At 40.4% G+C, this 24,105-nt stretch overlaps 1 protein-coding gene across 2 annotated transcripts; it reads right to left on the bottom strand.

Annotated features, from left to right (window-relative positions):
* Positions 1–10,637: 10,637 nt before the first annotated feature.
* On the bottom strand, positions 10,638–23,837 carry BZW1 (basic leucine zipper and W2 domains 1). Of its 2 annotated transcripts, XM_043910433.1 has the most exons (12): positions 23,681–23,837; positions 22,429–22,502; positions 20,229–20,405; positions 18,507–18,601; positions 17,653–17,718; positions 16,930–17,065; positions 16,238–16,347; positions 15,921–16,091; positions 15,387–15,533; positions 14,704–14,842; positions 12,902–13,024; positions 10,638–12,291 (listed from the first exon to the last, which is right to left on the bottom strand). In XM_043910433.1, the coding sequence occupies exons 2-12, from the start codon at positions 22,490–22,492 to the stop codon at positions 12,260–12,262; spliced, it is 1,260 nt and encodes a 419-aa protein (XP_043766368.1). In that variant the 5' UTR covers positions 22,493–22,502; positions 23,681–23,837; the 3' UTR covers positions 10,638–12,259. The 2 variants fall into 2 exon arrangements, with proteins under 2 accessions (XP_043766368.1, XP_043766369.1); XM_043910434.1 differs by lacking the exons at positions 18,507–18,601; positions 22,429–22,502; positions 23,681–23,837 and having other exon boundaries at positions 20,223–20,306.
* Positions 23,838–24,105: the final 268 nt, after the last annotated feature.

Consider the following 24,105-nt stretch of genomic DNA (forward strand, 5'->3'; position numbering starts at 1 on the left):
TCAGTGGGTGGGCTTAATTCTTGGTACTTCTGGACTCTGCATTTAGACAGAGTGGGTGCTGGCTCAGGCAAAGCCCTCAGGCAAAGAAATGGAGGTGTTGATAGGAGAAGGGGGACCTGATATGGCCTGGTAGGATGGGTGGGGGGGGGGGGGGACAACAGTGATGTCTGTTTTTACTCTGTCCTGACATTGATTCCTCCAGGTGGTGGCTGGTCACAAGTCAGAACAAAACAAACAAAAACCCTGACTGTAACAGGAGGTTGAGTAGAATAAGCTATAAAGCCTAGCAATTGGTGCTGAGGCCAGTATTAATATTTATCACCCTCTGCTTTACCACACATTCTAGATTCACACTATGCTAGTTGAGGCTTGCTTCTGATGGGAGGCCCATTCCTTCATCCCTTCTGAGGCAAATGAGTCCCTACTTACCTTGCCTTTGTAAGGCCATGTTTGCTGCAGTTATGGACTTGTAATCATCAAGTCATACACCTACCAAGAGTGAGTCCTTAAAGTTCCAGACATATTCTGCCTTGTTCTGTAGTGGCAAGCCTATCTTTTATCATAATCTGGCCCGTTTCCCTGTGATATACTAACACCTTTATTTGGCTGATGGTCAACCAACATAAAAAGTTCCAAATAATCAGGCAGCATTCAGCCCCTGACTTACCCACTGATTTATTTGCCCTGGTGCTCAAGAGTTCATATGTATCCTTACAAAAGTTCATATATCCTACATCAGGCCACTTTTGTCCCTAAAATATTTAATGACCAGGTATTACATATTTTAGGCTGTGCAAAGAGCTCTGTCCACTGGAGGAATTTTTTCCCTCACTACTATCTTTCAGAGCCACCTCTGAGTGGGATTATAATACAAAAGAGTCCATTTTCAGCTATACCAACTAGTGAGCTAACCCATCCATGACCAGCCTGCAATACCTACTTACCCCCTCCCTCTAACACACCAAAACCAAGGGAGAAGGGCTGCCGCAACGTAGGTATATGATGGGACGTACCTGTGCCCTCTGAACCTGCTTGTAATGGATCCCGTCCATAGATTATTTTGGAAGACAGTGCTCCATGGGAACGTGCAAGCTTCTGCACAGTCTGGGCTTCCCGACTGTCTCTCTGGGTTAAAGAATGGCTGAATGAGGGCTTCCCTGGTGGCTTGTTGGTATAGAATCTGCCCACCAACGTAGGAGACATGGGTTCCATCTCTGGTCCAGGAAGATCCCACATGCCATATAGCAACTAAGCCTGTGCACCGCAACTATTGAGCTTGAGCTCTAGAACCCGCAAGGTGCAACTGCTGCAAACTGCGTACCCTAGAGCCTTGCCACACCACAAGAGAAGCCACCACAATGAGAAGCCTCCTCACCGCGACTAGAGAAGCCCTTGCTCGCTGCAACTAGAGAATGCTCGTGGCAAAGTAATGAAGACCCAGCACAGCAAAAAATAAATGAATAAATTATTTTTAAAAAGACTGAATGACAAATATATCTTGGAAATTAGAGACAATGAATTGCTCTATGGGGTTTTAGAGACTCACCTTCCCTGGAGCCATTTGCTTCTGTTCTAAGAGCAATAAAAAAAAAAACAACTTCCCTGCTGGCTCAAATGATAAAAAGCCTGCCTGCAATGTAGGAGACCTGGGTTCAATCCCTGTGTCAGGAAGATCCCCTGGAGAAGGAAATGGCAACCCACTCCAATATTCTTGCCTGGAGAATTCCATGGACAGAGGAGCCTGGTGGGCTATCGTCTATAGAGTCTCAAAGAATTGGAAATGACTGAGTGACTTTCACTCAGTCACTTAAGGGCAATAAAACCTCAGAACCTTCTTTCTTTTACCCAATCAAAGGGAGAGCGGGCACAGCTGTGCTTTCATCGTGTATCCGCTCTGAGTTTCATGGTTCCAGGGTTCACACTGGCAGATACATCTGGCTCTCTTCCCATCAACCTGCAGGGAGCTGCAGTGTGGGGAGACAGCACAGATGCTCTGTGAGTAAATGTTCTGTTCTCCAGTCCAGAGATCTCACCGTGTGTGTGTGTGTGTGTAGAACTGTGTGTGTGTGTGTGTGTCCAGAGGTCTCACCGTGTGTGTGTGTCTGTAGAACTGTGGTGGTGTGGCAGGCTCACTGGATTATCCAGGAAGGATAATATCTCTGACTCTTCACCATTGCAGCCTTCCTTGTTACCATCTGGCTCATGAATGATCCAACCAGGAATCCTGTCTTGAGTGTCTCATCTTGTAGGATCATCTCTTGTCCCAGCTGCTTTAGTTTGGGATTTCCCCAGAAGCAGAAACCCTGAAACATGATTTCAAATGCAAGTAGGTTCTTTGGGAGGTGATGCCAAAAACCAGTAAGAGAGTGAAGTGCGACAAGGAAGGGAAGGCAGTTGAAACAGGATGCATCATCAAGAAGTTCCCATTGTGGATATACCTAGAACGTAACTCCTCTGTGGACGTCTGGGAGCCAATGTAGAAAATGGGCCTCAGAGTATTCTCCCCAAGGGGCAATGTTGAGGACTCCTGGGGTGGGGAGACTCAGCATTTCAGGCTGCCAAACACAGAGCAGCTCACAGACAAAGCAATGCAAATGAGATGCCCACAGCTGGAAGGTCACCTCCATTCAGTATGATGGCGGGAGGTCCGAGGGAAGTGGGCAGGCCACTGGTGGTATATGCTGCAGGGTCCTAAGTGAAGCATCTGGGGTCCTCCTGCCACGGAGGAGGCATGCTTCTGTGGTCCTCTGTGGCAGGCCTTCAATACCCTCTGCCCGCCCTGCCTCCCTCCCCCACCCCCCGCATGCAACCACCTAGAACTCTGCTCAGCCTCTCAGCCACCATTGGTAAATGCCTTAATATTTTGAGGTGTTCCCTCTTTGGACCTCCCTTTTCCCTTCTCAGGAATGTTAGTCCCCAAGACATCACTGATGGTAACTCCTCAGTGTTTCCAACTTACGCATTTTACATTTTATTCAGGTTTTCTAGTTGCTCTTAGTAAGAGAGTTTGTTTGGAATATGTTATCCTGCCATTGCCGGAAGCAGAAACCAAGCAGCAAACAAAGTACTTCATCCAAGACAGCAAAAGTTGGGATTTTCACTTCTCAGGTATCAATAGATTAGCAACTGAAGCATTGGTAAATCTATTGATATATTGCCCACCATAAATGCTTCGTTTTTCTGCATCCTGTGAGATTTACTCTCTTGCTGGTAAGCCAGACATGGAATAACTCTTACTGGTCTGCTTTCACAGAGAACTTTGAACTGTAGGTTCTAGAAAATCTCCCCTCACAGGGCTCAGATTCCTCTGAAACCCCTGTGTTCTAACATCTGATTCTTAATTGGTAGTAGTATGTCATTATCAGTATATCAGTGTATGACTGATAAGTCATATATATATACATGTTGCCTTTGTCTTTTCTTTGGTAAACTGAAGGCATCCATAGATTGTATTATTTGTTAGAAACTGCTATTTTCAACTTTTATAATTTAGTACTGAAATAATACATGAACACTTCTCATTAATAGAAGATTCAAACAATATAAAATATAAAATAATATAGATTAAAATAGATTAAAGTCCCATTTCACTCATCTTCCTCATCCTCATCCCCATCCCAGAGATGCATTTGCATCTGTACCTATGTACACATTGAAACAAAAATTTTATTTATTATCTATTTGGCTATACCGAGTCTTCGTTGTGGGAACTCCAATCTTCACTGTGGCATGCTGACTCTTAGTTGTGGCGTGTGGGATCTACGTCCCTGACCAGGGATTGCACCTGGGCTTCCTGCAGTCTGAGGCATGGGACCTCCAGGGAATTTCTTATGTACTCATTTTTAAACTTTAGAAATGAGGTTGGACCTCTTGCTTTTTTTCTTATAGCGAAAGTCTCACTGTAAGTTAGGTGTGGCAGAATTTTTCCAAAAATATCTACAACAATCTCTCCCACTTCACACATTCTTTGGAACTGGTAACTGCTTCAAATAACAGACATAGCAGCAGTCACGCCAGGTCATGAAAGCCCATGAGGCTTCTTCTTGCTTTCGTTGAACACCTGCTCTCAGCAGCTCCCTCTCGGGGGACTACGTTTTGGAATCCAGCTCAATGGTGTGGTAAATCTCCCATATACCTGTGCTGTCTCTACTCCTACTTGTGCTGTGATCATCACAGACTACATCATTCGACATCGTAAGTTCAACAGTTTTATTATAATCAGATGGAGAAAAAAGAATTACAAAAAATACATTTATACTTTTACATTTACCTATGTAGGGACACTTACCGATACTCTTTATTTATGTGGGTTTGAGTTACTGTGTAGTGTCCCTTTTGTTTCAGCCTGAAGGACTCTTCAGTACTTCTTGTAGGGCAGGTCTTCTATAACAGATTTGCTGTGTTTTTGTTTTTCTGTGAATTTCTCAATTTTCCCTTCATTTTTGAAGGATAGATTTGATGCCTACAGAATTCTTGAATGACTTTTTTTTTTTTAAGCACCTTGAATATGTCATCTCATTGCTTTCTGGCCTCTGCGGTGACTCATGCATTCAGATGCCAGCATTCCAAGCCACGTCCTTGTAGTAATCATTATGCAATAATGGCCAATAATGGTCAGTGCAGCAGGCACTGGGTCTCTCAAACACTTCACTTTTGAAGTGCTTCATCAATAATTTCATTAACTGTGATGCTATTTCATGCCATAGATTCCTAGAATTCTGTTTCTGCCAAAAAAGCTCCAGAGCGTATTCAAGTACAAACCAGATCCCAAATACCCTCTTTCACAGTTTGTTTTCAAGGACCACTCCTGGTGCCAATTCTTTCCAGCCAGGAGACCAGAAAAAAAATCTAATTGTTTTAACAGAGATTTAATATAAAGTATTTTAAAGTAAGAACTAGGGAATTGACAAGGCAGAGGTAGTAACTGCAAGAAGCAGCAATCCTGTCTATGGCTGAAGGGAAAAAGGCTTTAAAGGTTTAGAAGAGAACCCAAAGAGCAAGGATTCAGTTTGGGGAGGGGCACATGCTTGGCTACAGCCTTCAACTCAGAGAATGAACCCCGTGGAGCTGAGACAGATTTTTGAGAGAAAAACGCCAGTTGGCTGGTCCTGGTATTTCTGAGAGTGACTGTAGTCAGTGTGGAAAACTGCAGAATGGAGCTCAGTGCCTTTGCCGGGGTGAAGGGCCATTGCTGAGCTGACACTGACAGGAACAGGCAGCAGCAAGTCAGCCTCCTGCTTTATCACTCCAGTTTCCCTCAAAGACCCTCTATCAGCAGAGCCTAACTAGTAGCTCAAGGCAGTAAAGCATCCGCCTGCAATGCAGAGACCCAGGTTCGATCCCTGCGCTGGTAAGATACCCTGGAGAAGGAAATGGCAATCCACTCCATTGTCCTTGCCTGGAGAATCCCATGGACAAAGGAGCCTGGCAGGCTACAGTCCATGGGGTCGCAAAGAATCGGACACAACTGAGAACCAGATGGCATACAAGAAATGCAGTGTGGAGTTCCAGCCCTAAAATCATGTAGGATGAAAGGGTATGTTGAAGCTAAGAGACAACAGCTTCATAATTGGCATATTACCTCCTGATTTTTTTCCCCCATGATGATGGATTTATTTGGATTTTCTCCTTGAGTCTATTACGGCTATTTTGTTTGCGCTTTCACTTTATATTTCTAAAGAACCATTCAGGATTACATTCATCTGCATGGAATAGGATACCTGAAATAAAAATGATCTAGATAAGATTATCTGAAAGTAGTCCAGATGTAGGTTGTTCAGGGATATAATGCTGTTATGAACTCAGGATTTTCCTATTTTGTTGCTCTACAATTCTCCACAAATAGTTCATCTTTATGGTCCAAGAATCCTGTTTGAACTCCAGTCATCATGCCCATTTCCCAGGTAGCAGGAAGAAAAAAAGGGAAGGGAAAAGACATGGCCACTTCCTCTAAAGACATCGTCTGTAGCTGAATCATATGGTCACTCTTACTTACAAGGGAGGCTGACAGATGTTCTGTGAGCAGACAAGTGTCCCGCTAAAGGTTGAGGAGTCTTAAGAACAAATCGGAAGAATCACTATTTGGGGACTACTGTGGCTCTGCTACACAAGGGTATTGTGCTAGGGATCTGCCCACGCTTTTGGAGGGGGGAGTTTAACATGACGCTCTTATCCTGTATGCCGTCAACTAGTCCATAGCCCCCATCATTTCTCCCCATTTATACAGATGGTATACCCATTTTCTGCTGACTTCTGTAAGGGCAGTCAGTGGTGGCATAAATTGAGAAAGGATAGAGGTGCTCTTACAGAGCCCAATAAATTCATCTATTTTCAGCTTTATTCCTTACCCGCATCCTTAAAACGAGCAGTCCAAACTTCTGAGACTTTCCTGGGCACTGCAGTGTTGATCTGTTTCTCCTTGTTGGCTCTCTACTGTGCCACACGGGGTTAGAACAGAGAGTGCTGAAACCAAGTCAGTCGGTCATCTGCTTCCCTTCTTCCAACAATTGAGTATTTTTCATCTGCCATTAACTCTTTGTGACTTTTTAAAAATATTTTAAAAAAATATTTATTTCTGGCTGTTCTGAGTCTTTATTGCTGCACGCAGGCTTTCCCCACTTGCGGCAAGTGGGGGCTATGCTCTAGTTGCGGCGCACAGGTTTCTCGTTGCAGCGGCTTCTTCTGTTGTGGAGCATGGGCACACACAATAGTGTTGCTAAAGCAGGCAGCGTGATGATGGTTGTTGAAACTTCCATTACCTTCTACCAATGCAAATCTATCAAGAGACCTGAATTCAGCTCTCAGTTTCCCATGAACATATCCTTCCTTGCCAAACAAAATAGCTGCTGAATCAAGTGATTATGTGACAAGTACTGCATCAAGCATCTCTATTTAAACAGATCATTTCATTGTAAACTTCTCAACCACTCCATGAAATCGGCATCATTATCACAGTTCCTTCTTTTACAGATGCAGAAAAGGCGGAGACGTGGGTTCAATCCCTTGGTCGGGAAGATTCCTTGGAGTGGCAGCCCACTCCAGTACTCTTGCTCAGAAAATCCCACGGACGGAGGAGCCTGGTGCAGACTATTGTCCATGGGGTCGCACAGAGTCGGACATGACTGAGCAGCTTCTTTCACTTTCACTAGGTGTTAAGAGATGCTGCTGCTAAGTCACTTCAGTCATGTCCGATTCTGTGTGACCCCATAGACCAGGCTCTGCCATCCCTGGGATTCTCCAGGCAAGAACACTGGAGTGGGTTGCCGTTTCCTTCTCCAGTGCATGAAAGTGAAAAGTGAAAGTGAAAGTGAAGTTGCTCAGTCTGTCCGACTCTTCGCAACCCCATAGACTGCAGCCCACCAGGCTCCTCCGTCCATGGAATGTTCCAGGCAAAAGTACTAGAGTGGGGTGCCATTGCCTTCTCCATAAGAGATGCTGATGGCTTCAATTCAGGTGATGGCATTGGAAAGAAGTGATTCTGTAATTGGAATGGGTAGGATTTGATCTGTTAGATATGAGAAGAGAAGGGACCTGACGCTTTCTGGAGAGGGTAGATGGCAATTTTTGAACGTGCACAGGTTTGGATGGGAGTTTGAAGTACATGTGAGTCAAACGAAAGCAAACATTATCTGGAGACAATTGTCTTCTGAGGGCACAGGTCTTTTGATGGTATTTTAAACACGAAGGCAAAACAGAAAGCACCAGGAAAAGGACCGAGTTTTAACCAACTCCAGCACTCAAAGGTTACTGACAACAACCAGTGCAAGTCATTGCTCTTCTTTTTACATTAGTAAGGAGTTCATGAAAGTTTATTCAATTTCAGGGGTACAGGCAAGCAAATTTCACAGTTAAACACAGAAATAATGCAGCAATGTAATTACTGGCTTTAACGGCTGTACTTGAGGTTGTTCAGAGTGTCAAGAACTATCTGGATTATCAGCTATCCCGTTTTCTCCATTCTTCAGCTATTTGCCATGCCAGGATCCATTAGTCCTAACTAGAATGGAAATAAAGTGTACTTACAGAGATAATATTTTATTCTTAAGATGCAGAGAATGTAGAACACCTTTCTGAAAAGAGTATTCTTCAGTCTGTATTTCCCCAATGTTTACCTCTAAGTCAACTTGAAGCACAGCCTTCAGGAGTTTGGCTTTAAAAAAAAATGGTTTAAACTATTTTCATCCTAAGATATTTTAAAATGGTTATTACACTGACTGGAAATTCCCTGAAATGAAACAACTCAATTATATTTGATAACTTTGTAGCACCCCAAATTCATTATACATATTGAATGCATAGTTCGCAGACCTACACCAATACAACTATAAACATTCTAATTGTATCACAGTTTAATGAGATATTGGTCCCTCTCGATAAAGTCTACAAAGCAAAGGACTGAACAGGTTTGTTGCCATTGTCTCCTCTAGGGTACTAGAGTAGGCACAAGCAGTTGAAGCCTTTACTTTAAGGTTAACTGAGTAAATAACTTGACAGCAATTGAGTGAATTTGTAAAATATTCTCACCCTTTTTTCAATTCATTAAGAGGTGAAATTATAATCTTGGAATAAAGATAAAAGGATTATAAGTGCATTGGAAAATTAAAACGATTGGATTTGGTATGGTGGCTAATAGCCATAGTTAAATAGAAGGAAAAAAAAGTAGAGAGGGAAAGGAGTTTGGAAATCTTTCTGATCCAAACCAAATTTCATACAATTATGCAAGATTGTGTTTAAGTACAAATCCACTACAAGTTTTTTAGACAGAGGCCAATTATAAACTCATTATTTTGAAGTCAAAAGTACTTATTTTCTAGATCCCGCTTATATAAAGCCATCTTAAAAACATATTTCTTAATAATTATATGTGAAACCATTAGGCCTCAGTAGGCTGGTGAATAGACATACTCTTTATCAATACTAGAGCACTAATATTTTACATGAAAGATCACAGCAAGGCAGTTTACTAGAATTGTCACAGAAATGCAATAGCCTGTTTTACGTGGCACCTGTAAATAGCATCGGAGGAAATTTTTACAAAGGTAATTCAGTAGTCTAGGTATTAATTAATAAAGTACACTAAAACTTTGGCATCTATGTTACATTTTCAACCAGCCAATAATAGTGCTATCAGTTCCTGCAAGCAGCTTACTTGGGTATGACTGTAGACTCACTGGTAAAATTTCAATGCCATTTATCAAAGTGTTATAACCTACTTTAATTAAATCATTCACCTAGGATTTTAACTGATTTTTATAGATAAGAAGGAACCTGAATGATTCTAATTATGAATACATTTCTAAATCAAGCAAGAATCTATCAAGCTGTCCAAAGCCACGGGGAAATGATTTGTCTCATGCCTGTGGCAGGAAGGGTGTAAAGCACAGCTGTTAAATGGTGGTGACTGGCAGACAACAAAGGTCTGCTATTTTCTATGACTCTGGCAGAAAATAATATTGTCCAGGATTTGGACACACAAAGATACGTCTGCCAATGCAAATGTCTACCACTCGGTGGCCCTCCCCTTAAAAAATATATTAGGGTATGATTTCTCAAATGGGGGTGGGTGTCACCCCCAAATAGGACCCCCAAACCCCCTTACTCTTTTCATGTAAAAACCAGATACAATATATATACAGCATATCTGTGATACTAAAACTCATTGGGGCAATTCCCTGGTGGCCCAGTGGTTAGGACTCCATGTTTTCCATGCTGAGGGCACAGGTTCAAATCCTGGTTGGGGAACTAAGATCCTGGAAGCCATGTAGTGTGGCCAAAAAAAAAAAATTCACTGGTGCACTGTTAAAAAAGTTTAAAAGGCTTTATAGGGATAGGGTTGATGAGAAAAAAGCCTTAAAAACACTGAATTGGAAATAAATCTCAGTCACAAGCATTTCTTCTCCCCACCATCACTATGCTGTGTTAAAATATCCTGTGGCATTTGGAATTTTCCTAAGAATATAATAAATGTCTCTAGGACAATACTCCCAGAATAATTAAGATTAAGAAATTTAATCAGCTCTAAGCACACATTTAATTATGGTATCTAAGAGGAGACTTATCTTTAGAAACTGACACCAAGTTAGGAAAAATCAATGAACATTTATCGGATCATGATTACAAGTACAATCTTAACATCTATATTTACATATCTGAGGTTGGCACTGGCAGCTGAGACTCAAAATTGCCACTTAAAATTCAGAATGAAAATCTGCTAAGTCTTTTTAGAAAGCATTCCCTTTCTTTACACTATACTGTCATAGGTGACATCCACTTACTGTTAATATTGTAGTAAGTAAACACTACTTTGTCATTATGAAGGAAAGAACTGATCAGACAAGGATCATAATGTAGTTTTCTGGAAAACTACACACACTTTCACTATACACAGTATATAATAAACAAGATACACTCTGTACTGCAGTAACATGCAATGGTTTGGTTGTAGAAATGTTAATGTAATTTCTGCTACATCAGAATTCTGTGAAGTTGGGAGTCATAAGGATGAAAAGAGCGATTATTTAATGCTTACACAGTAGATATATCTGACGCATAACATAGTTACCACTAGGCATCAGCATGGAATTTACAAAAAAAAATTAAAAAAAAAAAAAAAAAAAGAAGACTGACCTATATAAACCTAAGTGTAAGGATAGACTTTATTTTTTAAAAAAAGTCTTTTGAGGACTACAAATTACAAAGTAAAAGCAGATCACTATGTAGAAACCTAGTGAATACATTTTGCCTGTGCATGAAAGCTTTATCAAAAGTCATTCATTTAACAATTTCACCCCCTTCACAATGGTATCAATTATAATGCTTTTCTTCATAAGGTTATACCTTTATTTCAAACTATATTACATGTTATTCCCTCAAGATAAACTTCTAAACACAAATTCTTGGCTCATAAGAATGGCACCTTTGAAAAAGGCAATTCCCACTCAAGTCTCTCGTGGCATTATTCCAAGCTCGTTTCTTTCATCAGTCAAAAAACTTTCGAAGTGTTCACTTTCAACATGAAATCTTTGCAGCAAAAAGCGTGACCATACTTTGTTTTCTAATGACTACATATAAAGACAGGTAGCAGCAAGAAAAGATGGAAATTAAAAAGGCAGCCACTAAAATAAATGGATCAACTGTATAGAAGAGATATTTGGCTCATGGCAATTTAAAAAACTGGCAACTAGGTTAAGTTAATAGCCAGATAATTGAGTCATAAATGAACCTGTGAAGAGAATGAAGCTGGTCCACTATGACCAAGTAGGAATACATCATTATCACTGCACTTTACTCTTTACAACAAATATGCAAAGCCAACAGGCAATATTGAGTTATATTTGCAGTCCCAATCAGAACATGCTGATCATTTTTCTTTCAACAATTTTCTGGGTTTAGTACAGTCATTTGCTTTACTCGCACTATTTTTAGTCCTTTCTCACGAATCTAAGTGCAGGATAAGTGTAAAACACTTTAAGTGACAAGGCTTTTTCCAAGGTATATTTGAAAATGGTTTTGTGGAAAGAATATTCATTTGTTTTGTGTGGAAAGAAACAAACTGAATGCAGAAGTTTCTCAATGGGAAAAAGCTCCATTTTTTTCTTCCCACTACCGTTGTCACATATAATTTCCCAAATACCCCACTTTCAAGTTTGTTCCCCATGGCTTCATTTTAGGGAATAAAAATCAGAGAGCAGACAATTGAGCTCAAGTACATCTGGGGCTAAAAATGCCAAGAAAATGTTAACATGGAAGCAATGGTCCAAATACTCAAGATTCTTGAGTTTTCATTGATGAGCAGGGCTTTGGGCATATCAAATTATCACACAAATCATTGCCTTCTGAGACACTGGATACTTTTACAGTTTAATTTGCAAACAGAATTTTTATAACAAATTATTTTTAACCAAATCATATCTTGAAAACTGTTTATATAGAAAACCCAGGGAATAAAGTGAACTGTTCATTGTGGAAGGCCTTAAATTACATTATTACAGTAGAAAATACAGGAGGTAGAAGATAACTGAAAAGACTAATGCAACATCAGATTCAAATCTATAGCTCCTGTAGCTACTTAAAACATGGTTTTAGAAACTAAATCCAACATTTCCAGTAACCATAGAAACAGTTAAAATAAAATTTGCCATGAAAGCCCTTATATCATGCTTGATATAGGGAGGTAGGAAGATGTAAGAACCAGGACACATGAGACATGACATTTTATCTACAACTCCTGTTTGCTTTACTGAGGGTGTAGTTTCAAAATTCAGTCACCTTCTTCAGCTTCAGACTCAGATTCTAGAAAAGGGGAAAAGTGCAATCAAGCATTACATGATATCAAAAAGTAAAAGTTCCATTTATAACTTTACTTAAAAATTTTTATTAATAATGATCTACTCATATGACGAGGATATCAAAAAGTATGCATCTGTAAATCTTAAAATTCTTAAGTATTTGAACTTCCCTGGTGGCTCAGATGGTAAAGAAATCTGCACTGCAGGAGACCTGGTTTCAGTCCCGGGGTTGGGGAGACTCCCCTGGAGGGCACGGCAACCCACTCCAGTATCCTTGTCTGGAGAACTCCATGGACAGGAGTCTGGGAGGCCACAGCCCATGAGGTTCCAGAGTCGGACACGAGTGACTGACTAATACACATATTCTCAGAATTTTCAATTTTCCTAAGAATGTTAGTATTATGGCCAAGGCATCAAAATACCTGAAGTCTAGTTTTTCTCCGCTGCCTTAAAGTAAATGAGTTTTTGGAGGTGTGTCATGAATGAACAAAAATCTGTACCTTAGGTACAAAATGGTATCTGCATGAAAGACGACATGTATGGACATATTCTTGTCCACATTAAAGTAAGTTCTCAGGCTTTACCAAACAGACTGCACAAATGAAAAGACTTACCTTCCTCAGCATTTTTGAGCCACTCTACAAACTTTTTCATTTGCTCAAGGAAGACACTCTTCCCCTTGGCAACGTGTGCATCTTTATACCACTTTAGAATGGGTTCTTCACTCAGAACTTCAGCTGTAAAGAAGAGAGCAACCTTTACATCTGTGGAGTTCTCATATAGTACTCCCGTAACTAAGGCAGAGTTAGACACTCCCTGAGGTGCATATGCCTTCATAGCGTTTTTATTTTTACTGAAATGTGGAGTAAAACCAATTATTTTTGTTGCTTACAAAATAAATCTGTATTCAACACTCAACTAGTTTCTTCAACAAATTAATATTTTAAAGAAAAGTAGAAAAGATGAAATGAGAATAGATGAAATGAGAACCATATACTAAGAAACTTTTTATCAACTTGTAGAGTGATTCTCTCAACGGAAGACAACCTGATCCCCTGGGGACATCAGACAATGTTTACACACACTGCTGGTTGTCACACTGGGGAGATGTGCTGCTGGTACCTGTTGGCTGATGCCAGGGATGCTGTTAAACACTATAATGCACGGGACAGTCATCTACAAAACAGTTTTCTGGCCCAAAACAGTAGGGTCAAGGTTGAGAAATCTTGTGATAAATGATTAGGGATATTTGATAGATAATTAAAAAATTATTTTACATGTGGTACTGTGATGTTCCTTAAAAGTCCAGTGTTTTCTGAGGAAACCAGATCTGAAAGAGACACGTGCACCCCAATGTTCATCGCAGCACTGTTTATAATAGCCAGGACATGGAAGCAACCTAGATGCCCATCAGCAGATGAATGGATAAGGAAGCTGTGGTACATATACACCATGGAATATTACTCAGCCATTAAAAAGAATTCATTTGAATCAGTTCTAATGAGATGGATGAAACTGGAGCCCATTATACAGAGTGAAGTAAGCCAGAAAGATAACATTACAGCATACTAACACATATATATGCAATTTAGAAAGATGGTAATGATAACCCTATATGCAACACAGAAAAAGAGACACAGATGTACAGAACAGACTTTTGGACTCTGTGGGAGAAGGCGAGGGTGGGATGTTTCGAGAGAATAGCATGTATATTATCTATAGTGAAACAGATCACCAGCCCAGGTGGGATGCATGAGACAAGTGCTCGGGCCTGGTGCACTGGGAAGACCCAGAGGAATCGGGTGGAGAGGGAGGTGGGCGGGGGTTTCGGGATGGGGAATACATGTAACTTCATGGCTGATTCATGTCAATGTATGACAAAACCCACTGCAATGCTGTGAGGTAATTAGCCTCCAACTAATAAAAATAAATGAAAAAAAAAAAAAAAGTCCAGTGTTTTACTGATAAAATTAAAAGTTATTTATCAACTTTTCCAGAATTAAATGAGGACTTTAAAGACTTACTTCTAAATAATCTGGAGGAAGTAAGTGGGAGTATAGATACTTTAAAGAAATCTAACCACAAGTTGATAATCACCAAAGCACAGGGTGCTTAAAAAAAATCTGGGGATGCAGGTAGGCCTCTAGGTTTAAAATACAGGAACCAAGAAAATCATCTGTCTGGGGAAGAGGACTGGTAGAATACAGCAGGTGAAGTCTGAGGCTCATCAAGAAGGCTTCAGAGATGTTTCAATGATAACGCACTAAAACCGTACCCAATTATATCAGAGACAACTTGGCCCTGTGATTAGAGTGAAATACTTTAGGGTGCTGATGTTCAGAGAACTACTCAGAATTATTTTGAGTTTTCTGGGTTTTGCAATAAATATATTAACAAAATTCAAAATTTAAATTACCTTTATAAAAAAGCACCACTATTTTCTGGAAGGCTTTCATGAAATGAATGTTGTCATAGCAGTACTCCTGAATCTTCAGTAACAGAGTCAGCTCAGACTGACCTTGAGTTGTAAAGGCAGCAAGTAGAGGGCTGTATTGCTTTTAAAGGGAAAGGAGAAAAGATTTAGTCATTCAGTACAATGAATTTATACTGAATGTAGTGAATTTGTACATTCAGTACAAACTTCTAAGACAGAATACAACTCATCTTTTACAATCACTATATATTCTATTTAGTGGAAGTTTTTTTTTAAAACAAACAAACAAAAAAGGCAGAACAATCTCTTACGCATTTAAATCAAAGAGGCAATATTAAACCAAGGATTCCAGATAACTGTGACTACAATCTTAATATTTTAAAGGGAAAAAAGAATCCTATTTTTCAATATTCTTTCAAAAGCAAACACCAAATTACAGGTTTAAGCTACTTTTAACATGAGTTTGTTTTTATCCTGTAGGTAATAGAAAGCCCAAGTTAAGACTTTTGAAAAGGTTATCACCAATATTTAATGTTATTTGTCTACTTACTGGTGGCTTACCCCAGAAACCATAGGATATGAGAAATCCTTTTGGAAAAGTACACGGACAGTGCACTTATCCCCACTTAACAAAAGCAAGGTTTTATCAGGCACAATTCTAATACCTTCAAGTGCTTGATGGCTTGCTCTGCTACAAGCTCCTCTTTTTTGTTCCATTCCACAGTGCTCATTACGCTGGACCACACTATTCCAATGACAACGGGTTCTGGGATGTTGTTTTTTTTCATTTCTTCCTTGACATACAAAATTATCTGCAAAAGAATCCAATTATCATACAGAAGTAAGTTTGATATTTAGTACAGAACTAAGTTTGATACTATACATATCAAACTTACAAAAAGCATAAAGACTTTTCCATGCAACTAGCAATGACCAGGAGACCACATACAACCACACAACTTTTAAAACTAGAAGGTAGAGACTTCTACTTCTAAACCTTATGTTACACACAGGCAAACTACCTAAGAAAAGCCCACGATGAAAATAGAAAGGTCTGTCTATTGGCCTGCACCTTACAAAATCCCCAACTATTAGGATTTCAGGGCACATGTAAGGCACCAAATATGAAAAAGACTGAGGCAAAGCCCCAGCATAACATTCTCAGCTATTATTAAAACTCACTCTGGTGAAATACTTACATCCTTAAATGGATCACCACGGGACATCTGTTCTTGAAGTTCTTTCTGGAGTTCCTTACGAGCTCCTATGGTTTGCTGATTCCGAACATATTCTGAAAGCTCTTTCAAGCCTGCCTCAGTAAAATACTTTGTGAAGTGTTCAACGCTTTGTTTATTGGCAGGAAAAAGTTCCTGAAATGAAAATTTAATCTTGTTAAATGGTCTTCAAATCATTCAAGAAAAACACTTTCCCTCTTCTCACAGATTAAAAATGGGAAAGCTGTCTGTCACATTTTCCTTAAGTGTTGTCAAGAAAGGAAGAATGAAAAGTCACAAACCATCAGTCTGTTATCCATGCTCACTTTCCGAAGACTTGCAGCTACTGCATTGATATCTTTTTCATTTATCCATGATTTAAAGAGCTTTACAGCAAAAGCTGCTGAAACCCCTGTAGAAAAACAGAGCTTATTTAACAGAAGTACCTTCTTGGATTTCAATGACTTTATCTCCCCATTTCCTCCCTCTGAAGGTCCAGCACACAGGATTATTCACTTTATCCCCAAACCTACCCCCAAACTTCCCTCTTCCACTGTTTACCAACCCATTCCAATTTCTCTCTTCTACCACGTGTTAGTTGTGTACTGTTAGTCAAGTTAGATTTTTCTGATGTGTAAAATGAAAGTGACAATTCTTACACTTGACAGGGTTGTTCTGAGAATTACATTAAGGCATGTTAAATACTCAGTAATCAAAGCAGTTAAAATGTTCCCAAGTTTCTCAATTGGAATTAACCTCTCTGGGTTTCCACAGCATTTCTATTTTTACTTTACAATCAATCACATTTTGTCTAGACCCTGGATATTTGGTGTGTGTCTAAATGCTAAAGTTATACATTAAATGACTGAATTGAAATGAACCAATTATATTCAAGGACACTAGTTCTATCAGTATCACACAGGTGAAATCTACACAAACTATATCCTAACTTTTGTATCAGTTCATCTTTACCCATTTATGAAAGGTTGATTACCTTCTTTAACCAAATTCTCATTGTAAAGGCTATTAAGAATGGATGCATTAAGTGTTCCATTAGCCAGAAGAACACCAGTCAACATAGCCAGCTTGTTCCTTTCCGACTCTGAAAAACCCTTTAAGAACAGCAGCAGCTATAAAAGCAAATAGTCAAGGGTTAAAAGAGCAACTGTATTATATAAAGAGAAGCAGTAAAGCATATTATATTGGTTAAAACTATGGGCTCTGAGGTCTAACCACTCAAGTTTGTATCTCAGTTATAATACTCACTAGCTAAATAATCTTAGGCAAGACACTTAACCTCTGGCACAGTCTCCTCTTGTCCACATGTAAATGTGTAAAATAAAACTTGCTTCACAGGGCTTTTGAGTATTGAATGAGTTAATATTAACTTTACCAACTTTTCTGTGCACTGATATGTACACTATCTGACTCTAAGAGCAAGCATGGTAAATTTCTCTTTGTCAAGGTATTTAGCTCTGATCTGTTACTCTGACTTTTGAACAAACTCCACTTGGATTTTTACTCCTTTGCCACTTGAACATAGAACTAAGAAACAGTGTACAGCAAATTAAACTACATGATATGCTCCGAACTTCAGTTCAAAGACAGCCCACTTAAATATCTAAAATTATCTCAAATCCATGGCAGAATTAGGATTTAACATTCCCTTCTTTGGCCCCAACCTTTTGTTTTCCACAAAGGATATTGCTGCTCATACCTTTTTAACTTCATCTTCAAAACCTTTCTCCAGGTATTTGTAGCGCCTGATTAACTTGTTAAAAACCTGTAAGAATTAATAAAGGAACTGAATAACTTCATGTGTAAAAATGTCAGATACCCAAAAGATCTAAATCAGGGAAACTAAGACCTCTCTACAGTATCTCTAGAACAGCAAAGGAATGAACCTTTCATTAGATATTTAATCAGCTTAAGAAATCCTGTCCGTTCCGAAATCCTACAATATACCAATAATGTTAACACTTTAATCACCAGCCCCGATAGACTTTTATTGCCAAAGTATCAAAGTACAAATTAATTACTGCTCAAATACAAGTCATTTACCTACCTGTAGGATATTAACAAAAGATCATAAAATATAGTTCTACTTTCTGAATGACAAAGACAACAACCCCTAGGTTAGATGCACTTGTATGAACTTTTTTTTTTTTTCACTTGTATGAACTTTCAAACTGATAAAGAAGCTAATCTGCCTATAACTCATTCACCTTTAAAAAGCTATATGTAGAATAATTTAATGATGAAAATCATGACAGGGAACTGATTTTCCTTTTTCAGCTTGACTTTTTTCCTTAAAAAATGGATTAATTCTAGAAAAACAAGTAAAGGAAAAGTAATTCAATTTTTTTTCTATTTTTGTTTTCTTCAATGCATTTTTAAGTTTCCACATCATTCTGTACACCAAGAACACCTCTAAACTTTCAGCTCAAATACCTTCAACCTTCTACCACCAACCTCTTAAAAGCAGACTATTCAAAAAAACAAAGGCAGACTATTCCTTAAACATCAGCCAGATGGACAACAGCTAACTGAATTGCGTAAAGTTTAATTTACCTGAGCAAATGCTTGCATGGTCTCTAGGTCTTCTTGTGCTGCAAACACACAGACATCTGTACGCATCATGTCATCTGCCAGTGTACCACCTGGGGCTAAAGTATATTTTACAAAAAAATTGCAATGACATTCATTTAAAATTAGTAATTCTTTCAATCTTTCTTTCTGATTTCACAGTTCCACCACTGAGCAACTGTTTGACTACATGCAAGCTATGGAAGCCTCTCTAAGCCTCCATTCTGCATGTACACAAATAAGAGTTCTCAATCCAGCAGCCTGGTGTGAGGTTCAATACAATGTTACTGTGGAAACATTGTGGAATACTTTAGGGAGCCATGGAAATGAAATTACCAGCATCAATTGAGGATATGTAACTAAGTAGCACATTCTGTTAAGATATCTAAGCTGCTGAGAGTGAAGGCAGGAGTAAATTAGCAGGGCTATGAGTAGAAATATAATGTGAGCCACATAATTAATTCTAAATCTCCTAGCAGCCACATTAAAAATAAGAAGTGAAATTAATTTTGATATACTTTAATTCAACACATCAAAAATATTAACATTTTAGTATTCAAAGTATTATTGAGATGTCTTATTCTATTTAACACTGTCTTCAAAATCCAAAGTGTTTTTTAACCTCTCAATTTGTACTAGGCACATTCTAAGTGATTGATAATTAGCTAGTGGCTAATACATAGAAGAATGCAGAATTAGTCTTCAGTTACTTGTTCAATTGCTAAGTTGTGTCCAACTCTGCCACCCCATGGACTCAGGTATAGCACTGTCCTGAACTGGCTCCAGGGCTCTGGTGGAAAATCTGTCAATACTCAAGTCCCTTATATAAAAGAGAACGTGTGTGCTTAGTCACTCAGTTGTGTCCGACTCTGTGAACCAACTGACTGTAACCTGCCAGGCTCGTCTGTCCTTGGGGACTCTCCAGGCCAGAATACTGAAGTGGGTTGCCATGCCCTCCTCCAGGGGACCTTCCCAACTCAGGGATCAAACCCAGGTCTCCCGCATTGCAGGCAGATTCTTTACTACCCGAGCCACCAGGGAAGCCCATGAATACTGGAGTGGGTAGCTATCCCTTCTCCAGGGATCTCCCCAACCCAGGAATTGAACCGGGGTTACCAGGGGCATAGTATCTGTATACAATCTGCATTTATCCTTCTGTATATTTTAATGGTCTCTAGACTGTACATAATATCAAATACAACATAAATGCTAAAAAATAGTTTCTGTATACGGAAAATCCAAGTTTTGCTTTTTGGAACTTTCTACTCCTCCCCTCCCTGGAAAATTTTTGATCCACAGTTGGGTTGACTCCATGGATGTGGAACCTTGGATATGGAGGGTTGTCTATATAAAGTATTTGGTAAGACAGAAAAAGAGATATGGATTTCTTCATTAACTGAGAGTGTGCAAACACAAGTTGGAAAAATCACCGATGAGAGATGTTTTGGGACTTATGTATCAGACTGAAAAGTCTTCCCCAAATGTTATGGTTCTGTCATGGATTTCAAATATAAAGTTATACAGAGCAAGGTGAGCTGCAAGTTTACTATAATTTGAGAAGGAAAAAGTGAAAATCCTAAGGGGGTAAAAAAAAGAAAACAAACAGAAACAAAGCCATCCTGATTTGATAGGTCTGTCAAACAGTTCAGATGCTGGGTTTTACATAATCCCCATACAACACACTTCCCACAAGACTCAGACACTTACCCAGCATTCCGCCAGCCACCAGAATGTCAAAGAGTGTTTCTGCATATCGTCGGTAATCAAGTTTTGCTCCAGAAGCATCAAGAAACTTTGCTACTGCTTCCAAATCAGTACCAGTTTCAGTTAAGCCTTGAATAATGCAGTCTTGAAACTGAGTAGGGTCAAACCTCTCTTTTTCATCTGGAGGGAAAACCCCAAAACATTACATTTTAAAAGGGCATGAAACCACTGCCTTATGAAGCTGTAACTACTGAGTAAGTTAACCACCTTCATTACAATTTCACTTATTTCAATACCTGGGAAAAACAAATGCTACTTAATTGCCTAAGACCTGTAACACAAGCAAACAGACAGGAGACTAAACACATCCTTTCCAAGTTGCACCTCTGTGAGTGCAAGGCAGGACTGCCTATCACAAGAAGTGTATGGCTTCTCTCTTATTTTTTCATGCAGGTCTCCTAAGTGACCTAAATGAGCTGGGGTGTTCCTACTGCTAGGAGACAATTTCCACCTGGAAAAGTGTGAAATTCAGGATATCTTCTATACCTCAGGTAAACTTTATTCCTGAGTGAAATTTTGTCCAAGTACGGGACACCTCTTGATTTCCTTTAAATGACCGTAACACTTTCTACTTAAAAAGGAAAAAAAAAAAAAGAAAAATCACTCTAATACTTATTAAGGTAATTTTTAGAAAGTACATTTTTTGAGTATCCAATACAGGACATGGAGCAGTTATGAGTAGGGGCTCTGGATTTAAACTGCCTGATTTAAACCGAGATCTGCACTTAGCTATCTGAAGTTGAGCAACTCAGTGCTTTCTTCATGTCTGAATGTTCCTGAGGTAAATGATGATTAAGAGTAGGATCCATCTCATGAAGTTGTTCTGAATATTAAATGACATAACTAAAATAAAAAGCACTCTAAACAGTGCCTGGGTATATACCTAGCCTTTACTGTGCGGCTGTCATACACTCCAGGGCAGGGTTTGATTTCCCTATCTAGGTTAGATGATGTCTTAATTTCTACACAGCACTAGGATGACCAACCCTTTTGTTTGCCTAGGACTCTTCTTGTTTGCAGCACTGAAAGGTCTATGTCCTGGGAACTCTATTCAGTCCCAGGCAAATCAGGATCCAATTAACAAGAACGAAGACACCATGAGTAATCTCAATCTGGGGAAGTGACATATCTTCCTGATACTAACAACAATGTTAAAACTACTTGATAATGTATTATACCAGATAATATATATAGATTTTTCCATTATAGAATTGTTCTGGTTCCCAACTATTCCTCTTGAGAAAATTTACTGGCTTAAATTGTAATGAATCTTCAAAGACTAGAATCAAAACACTCCTTGTTCCCTGCTGTAAGGGGGCAGGCTACAATGAGAGATTATAAAAAGATTCTCTAATATACATCTCAAAGAGTCTGCCACTCAGGGTTGAAAAACATAATTTATAACCAGTAGCCAATCCAGTTCTTTATTTCCTAAAAGTTTCCTGTAAGATAACGTCAATATGTACTTTTGAGCAATAACATTGAAAAGTTTAGGGGTAAAACACTAAAGCTAATACAAAATACATCTGAGACCACATCTCATTTAACTTTGTATCATGAGTGCAGTGTCTTGCTACAGTATTTAACACTCACCAAAGTATCTAATAAAACACAAGCAGTTAATGCAATTCTTGTGTTGTTTTTTTTTAAACTAAGTCTGTGAGGAAATAGTTTCAAAACACAGTGCAATGTGAACTCTGTTCCATAATTAACTTCCATGGGTTAAAGTCTGATTTTTCTCTCACAAATGTTCACATAGCTTGGATGAAACTAGTAATCACATTAGGAGTTCTCCTTTTATAAATTAACCTTTTCTCGCAAGCAAAATCTTGCTTAAATGAAATTTGGCAAGTGAAAATCAAGCCCTGAAGTCCATACTTTTTTTTCTGTTTAGAGTCACTGTATGTTCACAATAAAGACCATTCACTAGCCTGCTTAGATGTACCTATGTTGATATCACAAATCTTAAAGGCAGTAGAAACAGTAAGGGTATATCTGAAATGGCAGTCAACTACAAATTCAAGCTCCTTTCTGGTACTTTCCCTTTAAGTTTTAATAATAAGCAATAGCCTGCCAGAGGAACCAAAATACAAGTTATTCTGGAGGTCTGAAAAGAAGATATTATTAGAATATAAATATTTACCTCTTTTTCTGGTTTTAAAACGCTGGCCTGATAGCGTTGGCTTTTGCTGCTTTTGATTATTCATAAAAGACACCCTAAAGGGGGAAAATAATGCCTTAAAAATATCAGTGCCATAAACATCCATTTAAAAACAAAGCATCAAACCTTGGCCTAGTCACGGATAAACTACGTAGAACATACACTTTCAGCCTAGCAATAGACCTGGGACGGGCACAAAGAATTACCTTTGCTTGATTAAATGTAAGTTCAAAACCTGCATTTCTCCCTACAAAATACTCTTTAAAGATGAAATGTGATGGCCACTTTTAAATGACTTCACAGCGCCACTGCGCCTAGTGGCAAATCACCCATCATAAGCACGGTCTCCTCCTCGTTCCTGTTTAAATTCGCCTGCATCTTCCACTACTCTGAGCACCACAGAGGGCTAACAGAAACGACCACCGTAATCAGGAGGTATCCAAAACATGTATGTCAATTTAAAGACGCTATCAGAAGGCTAATCCCTTCATCCGAGGGCAGAAGCACCCTACCCTCAAGTCGTGACCGGACCGTAGCGGTCGCTTGCACCACTCCAGCCGGCAAAAAGGGGCTGAGAGAGGGCCTAGCCTCCTCCTTGCCTTACAAGGCAAGCCTCCTGCCCGGGCACGTGTCTCCCCATTCAACCCTTCCCCGGCCTCCGGCCCAGCGACGGATAACCCACCCCCGCCCAAGGGCTGCTCCTCGCCCGCAGCCCCTTCTCCACTGACCCCGTGGTCGGCGGTGGCGGCCGCCGCAACGAGCGGACCAAAGGCGCCGAGGCGCTTCGCGCCGGGGGCCCCGCCGCCCCGTACATCCGCCCGCCCTCCAGCGAAAGCAGCGGCGGTGGAGGCGGCCGCAGTGGTGGTGGCGGCCCCTCCGCCCCGCCCGCCGGAACCCCCCACGCGTACATCACCCAACAGAGGCCGCGGCGGCTTTGTTACCCAGGCCGGGCAGGGCTGGACGAGGGCCTGCCTCGCCCACTGCCTCCGTCCGTGGAGCCGCGGGGCACATTTGTGCCCCGCGTTCTGGCCCGGGCAGCCGCCTCTCGATCTCCCCGCTGAAGCAGCCGCTCAGACCCCCGAATCCGAGCCCGAGATCTGGGCCGGCTTCATGCGGCGGCCTCCGCCCGGGCCCATCCAGATCGGGCCGCACAGGACCCACCGCCTCCCTCACCCTCTACCCAGCGACTAGGGGCCGCAGTCTCAGCCCAAGATGAGCAAGCCCCGGGACTCACCGAATTTAAGGCGATGAGAAAAGAGCCAGAAACCCCGGAGGTGGCAGCAACTGCGGCGGTGTCTCCTCTGCTACCGGAACTAACGCGAGGGGGAGGAGGAGGGAAGAGGTGCCACCCCCGCCCCGGCCGGTCTCATATCGCGAGATTTCTTCCTCCGGTGTCCTACCCACCCTTCTCCACCCCTCCTGGATCGCGGCTCAGCGGCCTGGGGTGGGAAAGGAAGCGAGCGTGATTTTCAAAGATTATTCTTTTATTGGGTTGCCGATTTCCCGGACACTTAGACTACACTAGGCCATCTTTCTTCCACCGCCGTCTCCTCCGGCCTCTTAGTTAGCACCTGGAGAGGGTTGGGAGAATGAATATCCCCCACCACCCCCGCCGGTGCCGAGGAAGTTGGATACGTCCGTTCCGAGTCCCTTCCGCAC

Source organism: Cervus elaphus, chromosome 8 (genome assembly GCF_910594005.1).
Source record: "Cervus elaphus chromosome 8, mCerEla1.1, whole genome shotgun sequence".
Classification (NCBI taxonomy): Eukaryota; Metazoa; Chordata; class Mammalia; order Artiodactyla; family Cervidae; genus Cervus; species Cervus elaphus.